At 35.8% G+C, this 11,678-nt stretch overlaps 1 protein-coding gene across 1 annotated transcript; it reads left to right on the top strand.

Moving 5' to 3' along the window:
- Positions 1 to 6,613: 6,613 nt before the first annotated feature.
- Positions 6,614 to 7,857, top strand: LOC100665941 (olfactory receptor 8H1-like). Its single transcript, XM_003422662.3, has one exon. It carries the CDS (start codon positions 6,723 to 6,725, stop codon positions 7,722 to 7,724), a length of 1,002 nt encoding a protein of 333 aa, XP_003422710.2. The 5' UTR covers positions 6,614 to 6,722; the 3' UTR covers positions 7,725 to 7,857.
- The last annotated feature ends 3,821 nt before the right edge of the window (positions 7,858 to 11,678 follow it).

The following is an 11,678-nucleotide window of genomic DNA, read 5'->3' as shown; positions in this document are numbered from 1 at the left end:
CATAGAGAGATAGTATTTCCAAGTATTTGATTTCTTTTCCCTAGTTTTTCTGTTATTGATCTCTGGTTTTATTGCCTTGTGGTCTGAGAAGATGCTTTGTAATATTTCGATGTTTTGGACTCTGCAAAGGTTTGTTTATGACCTAATATGTGGTCTATTCTGGAGAATGTTCCATGTGCGCTAGAAAAAAAAGTATACTTTGCAGCAGTTGGGTGGAGAGTTCTGTATAAGTCAATGAGGTCAAGTTGGTTGATTGTTGTAATTAGGTCTTCCGTGTCTCTGTTGAGATTCTTACTGGATGTCCTGTCCTTCTCCGAAAGTGGTGTGTTGAAGTCTCCTACTATAATTGTGGAGGTATCTATCTCGCTTTTCAATTCTGTTAAAATTTGATTTATGTATCTTGCAGCCCTGTCATTGGGTGCATAAATATTTAATATGGTTATGTCTTCCTGATCAATTGTCCCTTTTATCATTATGTAGTGTCCTTCTTTATCCTTTGTGGTGGATTTAAGTCTAAAGTCTATTTTGTCAGAAATTAATATTGCTACTCCTCTTCTTTTTTGCTTATTGTTTGCTTGATATACTTTTTTCCATCCTTTGAGTTTTAGTTTGTGTCTCTAAGTCTAAGGTGTGTTTCTTGTAGGCAGCATATAGATGGATCATGTTTCTTTATCCAGTCTGTGACTCTCTGTCTCTTTATTGGTGCATTTAGTCCATTTACATTCAGGGTAATTATAGATAAATAAGTTTTTAGTGCTGTCATTTTGATGCCTTTTTATGTGTGTTGTTGACAATTTCATTTTTCCACATACTTTTTTGTGCTGAGGCGTTTTTCTTAGTAAATTGTGAGATCCTCATTTTCATAGTGCTTGACTTTATGTTAGTTGAGTCGTTACGTTTTTCTTTGTTTTTATCTTGAGTTATAGAGTTGTTATACCTTTTTGTGGTTACCTTATTATTTACCCCTATTTTTCTAAGTAAAAACCTAACTTGTATTGTTCTATATCGCCTTGTATCACTCTCCATATGGCAGTTCAATGCCTCCTGTATTTAGTCCCTCTTTTTGATTATTGTGATCTTTTACCTATTGTTTTCCATGATTCCCTGTTATGTGTATTTTTTTTTTTAATTAATCTTAATTTGTTTTGTGATTTCCCTGTTTGAGTTGATATCAGGACGTTCTGTTTTGTGACCTTGTGTTGTGCTGATATCTGATATTATTGGTTCTCTGACCAAACAATATCCTTTAGTATTTCTTGTAGCTTTGGTTTGGTTTTTGCAAATTCTCTAAACTTGTGTTTGTCTGTAAATATCTTAATTTTGCCTTCATATTTCAGAGAGAGTTTTGCTGGATATATGATCCTTGGCTGGCAGTTTTTCTCCTTCAGTGTTCTGTATATGTCGTCCCATTCCCTTCTTGCCTGCATGGTTTCTGCTGAGTAGTCAGAACATATTCTTACTGATTCTCCCTTGAAGGAAACCTTTCTTTTCTCCCTGGCTGCTTTTAAAATTTTCTGTTTATCTTTGGTTTTGGGGAGTTTGATGATAGTATCTTGGTGTTTTTCTTTTTGGATCAATCTTAAATGGGGTTCGATGAGCATCTTGGATAGCTATCCTTTCGTCTTTCATGATGTCAGGGAAGTTTTCTGTCAGGAGTTCTTCAACTATTTTCTCTGTGTTTTCTGTCCCCCCTCCCTGTTCTGGGACTCCAATCACCCGCAGGTTATCCTTCTTGATAGAGTCCCACATAATTCTTAGGGTTTCTTCATTTTTTTAAATTCTTTTATCTGATTTTTTTTCTGCTATGTTGGTGTCGATTCCCTGGTCTTCCAGATGTCCCAGTCTGCATTCTAATTGCTCACGTCTGCTCCTCTGACTTCCTAGTGCGTTGTCTAATTCTGTTATTTTATTGTTAATCTTTTGGATTTCTACATGCTGTCTCTCTATGGATTCTTGCAACTTATTAATTTTTCCAGTATGTTCTTGAATAATCTTTTTAAGTTCTTCAACAGTTTTATCAGTGTGTTCCTTGGTTTTTCTGCAGTTATCCTAATTTCATTTGTGATATCATTAAGCATTCTGTAAATTAGTTTTTTATATTCTGTATCTGATAATTCCAAGATTGTATCTTCATTTGGGAAAGATTTTGATTCTTTTGTTTGGGGGGTTGGAGAAGCTGTCATGGTCTGCTTCTTTAAGTGGTTTGATATGGATTGTTGTCTCCGAGCCATCACTGGGAAACTAGTTTTTCCAGAAAATCCACTAAAAAAAAAAATGCAGTCAGAACCCTATCAGAGTTCTCCCTCTGGCTCAGGCTATTCAGATGTTAATGAAGCCGCCTGGGGAGGGTGGGGGAGGGAACAGAGAGATAGGAGAGTAGCACCTCAGAATATAGCCAGAGTTGCTTGTCTTGCTTGGAATGACTATTATATCTGAGACTCCCACGGGGCATGTCGCCTATGTGTGCTGGCTGTGTGGAGATTGCCCCCGGGGGGTCTGGCCCGCTGGAGTCACGGTCAGATCCTCCGCTTCCAGCCCCATGCCCAGCGTCAAGGCTCCCCTACTGGGACGGTGCACTCTCGACTCCAAAATCAGTCGCTGCCTCCCGGGGACTTCTCGTCCCTCCAGCCGCATGGCCGTGCCGCCCTCGAGAACCAGTTGGGCCTCCTCCCGGGGTTAGTTCAGATGGGTGGAGCAGCTCCCCGTGCTTGTGCCGTGACCGAGTGTCCCGGCTGGGACGCTGTTCTCCCCGCTCCAATACCAGTCGCTGCCTCCCAGGGACTTCTCCTACCGGCTGCGTCCCACGCCGCCCGCGCAACCCGGCTGGTCCCCTTCCCGGGGTTAGTTCAGGGGGGTGGAGCCGCTCTCTGTGCTTGTGCTGTACCTGACTGGTACACTGGCTCCAGGCTCCGGAAACAATCGCTGCTTCCCCGTATTAGTTTGTTCTCCGTCTCTAAATCTGTGTTTGTTGTTCAGGGTTCGTAGATTGTTATGTATGTGATCGATTCACTTGTTTTTCCGTGTTTTTGTTGTAAGAGAGATCCGAGGTAACGTCTGCCTAGTCCGCCATCTTGGCTCCGCCCCCATGGTTTGTACACTTCTTATGCCATATGTTAGGGCCCCTAGTGCTGCCGTTATTTTTTCTTCCATGATCTTTATCTTTTTAAGTTTTATATTTATGTTTTTGATGATTTTGAATTAGTTTTTGTGTGTGGTGTGAGGTATGGGTCCTTTATCATTTTTTTTTTTTCACAGATGGAAGAGTCAAACATTTTTAAGTAACCTTTCAAAAGCTATTTCTTAAGTATTAAAGTTGAGTTTAAACACAGTTTTCTTGTTTTCAGATGCTATATTAAGTATCCCCTTTTACTGTTCTTAAGCATTTATTGTTATGACAAATATGACGTTGGTATGTATGGGGGTATTGGGTTCTGAGATATTAATCACAAAGAGAATTATTTAGTGGATATGCCCATCAACCATTTTTTAAAGCACTGTCAAAAAAAATCAAGGCTCCAGGAATTAACTGGATACCAATTGAGATGTTCCAACAAATGGATGCAGCAATGGAAGTGCTCACTTGTCTATGCCAAGAAATTTGGAAGACAGCTACCTGGCCAACCATCTTGGAGATCCATATTTATGCCTATTCCAAAGAAAGGTGATCTAACCCAATGTGGAAATTATTGAACAATGCCATTAATATCACATACAAGTGAAATTATGTTGAAGATCATTCAAAAGGGCCTGCAGAAATATATGGATGTGATAGAAATGGAATATCCCACTATATACTAAATACTAAATTTAGGATTATAAATTCACAAATGCCACTCCCTTAAAAGAAAAAAAAAAAAAAAAACCTGAAATCTTTAGACCCAGATAGTTCAATGGTAATTTCTCTTTAGCTTTTAAGGGAGAAACAATACAAACATTACACAAGTTCTTTCAAAAAATAGAATAGGGGCAACTCTTACAAAAATTGTTATATGGATCTAATATAAGCCTAATATCAAAATTTGAAATATATATTATGGGAAAAAAAAATGACAGACATGTCTTTAATGCTCATGTATTTAAAAATCTTTAATAAAATAAAATACTATAAAATTTAATCCAGAAACACTAAAAATAATTATCTATCATAATCAAGTGGTATTTATCTCAGATATGTAGGATTGGGTAAATATTGAAAAATCAACCATATTAAAATAAGAATAAAGGAAAAGATGTTATCATATTGGATTCAGAAAAGATTCCTGAGATTTTTTTCGTATTTCAATTTCCTTTCCTTTATAATTAAGAAAGCTTTTGACCTGATCATATTCAGAGTTTTTATGATATATTAACATATCTTAATAATTATTTTAATGTTTATTTTTAATAATAATTTATATTATAATAAATTAATACATTTTATGATATATTAATATTTTTCTGATATAACGTTGTAAAATGTTTGCTAGTCTCAGCATTTTTTTTGTCCTTTCTTCTCTCATTTTTCTTTCTATAAAACAAAAGCCAGGTACCTTAAAACGGTAATACAAGTTGCACGTATTTCCGTGGAGATGAATTAGGTAACACTGTCAAACCTGAATGGAGAACCCACGCCTCGGTTTCTTCGTTATCCCTCAAAGTGTCCCCCTGTCTGCTGGTGAATACTCCTGGAGAGAATTTATCTACAGAGCACCAGTCAATGCATGACACATGAAATTGTATGTTTTGCAGAAGACTAATCTAACATAGTCTAAGGGGTATTATTAGTGTTTAGTGATAAAATGAGGATAAGATACTGAATATATAGTATGATAATTGATACACTATGTAAGTAGACATATAAGTAAACATTTTAAACACAAAGAAAAATTGTTGGAAGAAAATACATCAAAATATTAAAAACAGTTTTGAATGAGCTTCATTTTCTTTGAATTTTCTTGTATTCTCTGCTTTTTCTAATAAGCAATGCTTTATTCCTATGATAGTATCATACTTAAAAGTATAAAAAGAATTCAGTGTAAAGAATGTACTATCCTACCATTCGTAGTCAACTACTTGGCCTTTGAGTTACAGAGTAATTAAGCATTTCTCTAGAAAGAGTTTATCTAACATTCTAGTAAAAAATGTGGAGGATCACAAAGGAAGACTAAACCATCATGGTTCTCATTATGTCTCTTCTAAAGGAGTAGGAAACAATCTACTACAAGCCTAGCGTGAATATATTAGTCCTTGAGCTTTTACCTGTGGAAAGGTGCCGAGCAATGTCCCTTGCAAATTAGTCCCCAAGGATGATGGAATGTTGCATTCTCAGCAACCTCCAGTATATGAAGTGCCCTGGAATTATTAGGGTGAGAGGCAAGGGATATTCAGCTCTGCTTAAGTTCATAGTCACTCACAGGTATTTTTTAGAGATATAACTTCCTCTCAAATTTTGCATTTGACTAGGAACTGAACAAAATTTGAAGGTTGATTTACCTCAGGAAAAAAATGCATGCACAGAAATGTAAACATTATGTGTTTGAAAGGAAAACAATATTATATCAGAGAAATTTTCATCTCCTTAAAGGTTTTATTTTACTTTAGTTTTTTGAAGAATACTTTGAGCTTGACAAAATTCCAGACAGGTAATATTGGAAGAAAAAATTTTCACCACGTTTGGCTCACTGTAAGTATTATTCTTAAAATTAGAGGGTTTTAGGTCAGATCATGAAGACTGGTGGTGCAGTGGTTATACGCTCGGCTGCTAATCAAATCTTCAGCAGTTCAAATCCACCAAGTCAATCCGTGGGAGAAAGACTTGGCAGTCTGCTTCCGGTAAAGACCTACAGCCTTGGAAACCCTGTGGGGCACGTGGTACTCTGTCCTACAGGGTCACAATGAGTCGGAGTCAACTCCGCAGCAATGGGTTTTAGTTTCGTTTAGGTCAGATCAAATCAAATGGAGACATCTACATATGCCTTACCATAAGTGACGCTAGGGTTTGTGGAAACAGACTTATGGAGTTGGTGGAATCAGCTGTATATGAGCAATTGTTCATCTTTTGGAACTATAACTTTCAGAAAGAATTTTATTTTAAATAGTCAAGAAAACAAAATGTCTTCTAGAAATGACTATTCTGTGGTCTCCAATTTTAATACATCACAGTAAAGACTCCAAAGGTTGAAGTTTCCGATCTGTCTGTTGTATTAAATGATATTGAAAGCAAAAGGACAGTAAATGATGGATTACAACTTTGTTTCTATCACTGCCTTCTTCACGTTTATAATTTTTCTTCAGGTTGCCGAAATTAATTATAATTAAGAACATAGTGTTATGAGCATGCTTTTTGTAATAAACCTAACATGGTAGAATCACAGAGCCAACATTTACTCGCTTTTACTTTGGATAAAATTACTTAAACTTCTGTGCCAATTTTCTTATCCAAAAATGTGAGTAATAATAACACCTAGGGCATGATATTTTCATGGAGATTAAATGTGTTAGGAAAGGGAAGCCTTGAGAACACTGGTCATTTCATGCTAATCACATAATATATGTTACTTTCTGATTATATAACATTCCAATGTCCATTTACACCCCTATTTACATATAGCAATGAAATTAAGATTTTGTTCAGTCATATTTTGTAATCTACTCTGTATTACCAATTTATAGAAACACAAAACTGTTTTTTTTTTTTTAATGCCAGATCATTCATCCAAACAAAAACCTGTTTGAAGTCACTGATGCTAAGTATTAATTTAATCTTCTACAGTTTAGAGAAGTTGCATACTATGAGTAGAAGTAATAACACAAACGTGTCTGACTTCATCCTCATGGGACTGACAGACTCTGAAGAAATCCGGCTGGTCCTCTTTACTCTATTTCTCCTGATATACCTGGTTACTCTGTTGGGGAATACAGGGATGATACTAATAATCCGCCTGGATCTCCAGCTTCACACCTCCATGTATTTTTTCCTCAGTCATTTGTCATTCCTTGACCTCAGCTATTCGACGGTCATTACTCCTAAAACCTTGGAAAACCTACTGACTTCGACCAAGGATATTTCATTTGTGGGCTGTTTCACCCAGCTTTATTTTTTTGTCTTCTTGGGTGCCACTGAATGTTTTCTTCTGTCTTCTATGGCCTATGACCGCTACGTAGCTATCTGCAACCCTCTACGATACCCAGTTGTTATGTCCACGATACTCTGCGGCTCCCTCATCACTGCATCTTATGTGATTGGCTTCATTGACTCCTTTGTCAATATCCTTTGCATGAACACATTGCATTTCTGTGACTCCAATGTAATCCATCACTTTTTCTGTGACATACCCCCAATTTTAGCCCTGTCCTGCACTGATACACATGATACTGAGAGCATGATATTTATTTTTGCTGGCTCTACCTTAATGGTGTCTCTTATCACAATCTCTGTGTCCTATGCATCCATTCTCTCCACTATCCTGAAAATCAATTCCACTTCAGGAAAGCGAAAAGCCTTCTCTACCTGTGCCTCCCACCTCCTGGGTGTCACCATCTTCTACGGTACCATGATTTTTACTTACTTAAAGCCAGGTAAGTCCTACTCCTTGGGAAAGGATCAAGTGACCTCTGTTTTTTATACGATTGTGATCCCCATGCTGAATCCACTCATTTATAGTCTCAGGAACAAAGAAGTAAAAAATGCTCTCATTAGAGTTATACAGAAGAGAGAGAGCACAAGGCATGTAAGACGACAGTGATGTTCCCTATTTAATCTCAAATTTTCTTTCTTTCCTACTAGGTATTTCCTTGGTTTTTCTCTCTAATAACAATTTCATCTTTCAATTGGCCTCTATTTCTGTCGAACTATTTTTTACTTGACTATATATGATCTTGGACATCTCTAGCCTTATTTATTTTTTTTTTTTTAGAAATCTATATAGTAATTGGAAGCCAAGAAATAGGAGTTGAACTTGTGGTTTAAATACATATACCTTTAAGGAAAATTAATGTGCAAAATAAGAAAATAGGCTATCATTTTTTAAACTCTATTGCACCAACCTCCATGCATATCCAATTTCAGAGAATTTAGTTATGGGTAATGAAGCCCTGGTGGTGCAGCGGTTAAGAGCTCGGCAGCTAACCAAAAGATCAGCAGTTCAAATCCAGCAGCTGTTCTTTAGAAACCCTGTGGGACAGTTCTACTATGTCCTATAGGGTCTCTATGAGGCAGAATGGACTCAGCAGTAACGGGTTTGGTTTGGTGATTTTTTTGTTTGTTTTAAATTACATTATATCAACCTCCATGCACATCCAATTTCAGAGAATTCAGTTGGGGATAATAGCTACATTTTTGGCACAATGATAACAGTTTCAGAGATCAATTTATGCATTATACAGAGGGATGTATATATAGCTCAGTGATTATGAGCGCTTGTTTTTGAGTTAGACATTCCAGGGAAGATTCCAGGTCAGCTACCCATTTAGCTGTATGACCCTTAATGAGTTACTAACACTTTAGGCCTCAGTTTTCTTAACTGTGAAAAATAAATAATTCCTGGTCCATAGAGTTATAGTAAAGTTTAAATCTGACAAAAATGCATTTTGTGCAGTACTTAAATGGTGCTCATTATCATTAGAACATATGCATCCTTGCAATATTTAAGGAGGCCTGATGGTAGAATGGTTAAAGCTCTCAGCTGCTAACCAAATGGTCGGAAGTTCTGACCCACCAGGCACTCTGCGGGAGAAAAATGTGGCAGTCTGCTTTTGTAAAAATTCACAGCCTTGGAAACCCCATGGGGCAGCTCTACTCTGTCCTGCGGAGTCACTATGAGTTGGAAGCAACTAGAAGGCAGGGGGTTAGAGTGCAATACTTTGAATGCACAATGCCATTTGTTATGAAGAATTTTCACTGGTGTGTTGTAAGTTATTTTTAATTAACTTAATTGATACACACACCAATAGCTTAAAAATTAAAAAAAAAAAAACTCAGCCCTTCACATTTTTGGACTTGTAATGAAGTAAATATTGTAATACGATTAAGTATGGAAAAACGGTTTATGTTAGTATTAAAGAAAACTTGGAAAACATTCAAAAATATTAAAGAAAATAGAGATGAACTAATCTTTCTTGGTATGTTCCTGTTCTTACTAATACCTATGTATGTGTATATATTACACACAGAAACAAAAATTCAGTATTCTTTTGCATCCTTCTGCTTCCACTTATCTGTATAATATTTGTTAATTGCTTTCCATTTAAACCTTTGAAATGAATATGATCTTATCACGTGGGAAAATCATCTTGCAACACTTTTGGACCTGGAAAGTTGTAAATTCATCAGGTTAAAAACCTGCGTGCAGTGATGTATCGTTGGTGTAAACTTGCAGAACACTTGAAAATCCTACATTTCTATGCTTGTCAACAAGCCTCGATATATTACTCCTATTGGACTTTTGTCTATTTCAAAAAATCAGTGTCTTCGCCAAGATTTCTATAGGCTAATTATGTTCTTTAAAAATAATTTTTCAAGTTAAATGCTTCATTCACTTGTTTTAAAACTGTCGATAGAGAAAAATTATAAAGCTAAGAATTGACAATGAATTCAGGATTCAGGCATTCCATATATTTTGGTCAAGCGGATTGCTAAACATCCTTTTTTTATTTTTTTAAATGTCCCCTACATATCCTACAGTTGGGGTTTCCATTTTCTCTATTGTTCAAAGATTATTTCAGAAAGTATTTTTTTTCATCCTCTATGAATTAGATTTTTAATTTCCGTAATAGTTACTTTGTATGTTGTTTCCATTCAGGTAGTATCTTTATTATTATTGTTTTTTAATTTATATTAGGGTTTTCTTTTAAAAATTATGCTTTGTTATTTGTGTTAAATTAGTTTCTTTAAATGTTTAACATGAAGTGTAATCTCTGTTTTGGGATTAAAAACTAATTATTTTGCACTATTTGAAAACTGTTCATTGATTTGTTCAAATCCTGTAAATCAACATTATGTTTTTCTACTTTCTTAATTTATTTTAAAAAATGTGCCTTATATATCAATACTGTATAGGATTATTTCATTATAACATTTCTACTTTGAGGCATGTGTTGTCTGGAATCTCTATTTACATTAGAGATAAGTGAGAAGCGTTTTTTAAATAAGAATTTGTTGGCTTTTTTCTAATCTTGTAAATGCATTGTGTCTTTTCTTATATTAACATGTTATTTCCATTTTCTGGACTTATCTGTAAACTACATTTGGCTTGCTTTCCTTTATGTATTCTTTTATATATCCTGTAGGCCTGTATTGGTAACAGATTCCACTATTTTGTAGACAACACGAATCTTAAGAATTAACTCAGACAACACGAAGCTTAAAAATTAACTCAGGCTACACTACCACCTTTATAATACAATATAAAAGTAAAGAAAATATGTACATAACATTAAATAAGAATAATATAACCTATGGGCAATATGACATAGACTATCTGTATTTCCCATCTCATCTTTCTACTATGTAAGTGCTTTCCATGTTTTATGTACTATTTGTTCTTACGTATTTTTAAAACATAATCTTCTTGTTTATGCCAAAAATCTATGTATGGTAAAATTTCAACTATTTATGTAGTAATAAAGACAACAAGACTGGAATAGAGCATGACAAAATGTGAACATTTTCCAAGTATAGTTGATGAATAAATAATAATATTAATGGGCATGGCTTATCTTCACAAGATAATTCTCAGATTTAAACAAAAATAAAACAGTTGCTATCAATTATTCTGATTGATAGTGATCCCAAGTGTGTCATAGTAGAACTGTGCTTCACAGTGTTTTCAATGGCTGATTTTTTGAATGTAGATCTCCAGTCCTTTCTTCTGAGGTGCTCTGGGTGAACTTCAACCTCCATCCTCTCAGTTAACCATTTGTGCAGCCCAGGGACTCCAGCTTGCAGATGGGTAATAGCAATATTCACAACTTAATTTTAGGTAATGGAAAGCCATCCTTCTACTTGTTCATATTAAAACTAAGAAAGCATCCATAGGTTTTCTTTTTATTTCACAAAACTCACAATCAGTCCTTCAGCATATCATGTTGATTCTACCCACAGTATACACTCAGAGTTTGACTACTTCTCAACACCTCCTCTGCTATGGCCCTGGCCCAAGGAATTATTACATCAGCCTTAATTACTGCTGCATCCTCTTAGTTTGTCTCTGGGCATTCCCTTACTCCCCCTGAATCTAGTTTCAAAAGTATCATTTTTCTTCTCAAACTTTGCAAGACTACCTAGCATACTAAGAGTAAAGGCCATAACACTTAAAAGAGCCTAAGGTACAACATGGTCTTGCTCCCGCTTCTTACCTCTGGAAATTCACCCTTTACTATTCTGTCATGCTCACTTTTTTTGGCCAAATTGATTCTTTCACTCCTCCCTGGACACATCAGTTCTTATACTGCCTAAGACTTTCCTGTCTGTTCTTCTTCATTTGGAAATTTTCCTCCCCCAGATAAATGCTTGACTTTTTTTTCATTCTCTTTCTAGTAAGACTATCCTGCCCCATCAAGCTTCTTGCTTCATTTTGTTTTCCATAGCACTTATCTCCATTTGGAAACCCAGGTGGTGTAGTGCTTGAGTGCTATGGCTGCTAACCAAAGGGTTGGCAGTTCAAATCCACCAGGTGCTCCCTGGAAACTTTATGGGGCAG

Source organism: Loxodonta africana, chromosome 7 (assembly GCF_030014295.1).
Source record: "Loxodonta africana isolate mLoxAfr1 chromosome 7, mLoxAfr1.hap2, whole genome shotgun sequence".
NCBI classification, from domain to species: domain Eukaryota; kingdom Metazoa; phylum Chordata; class Mammalia; order Proboscidea; family Elephantidae; genus Loxodonta; species Loxodonta africana.
The sequence above is the reverse complement of the archived record's forward strand: the minus strand, read 5'-3'. Positions and strand labels throughout refer to the sequence as shown.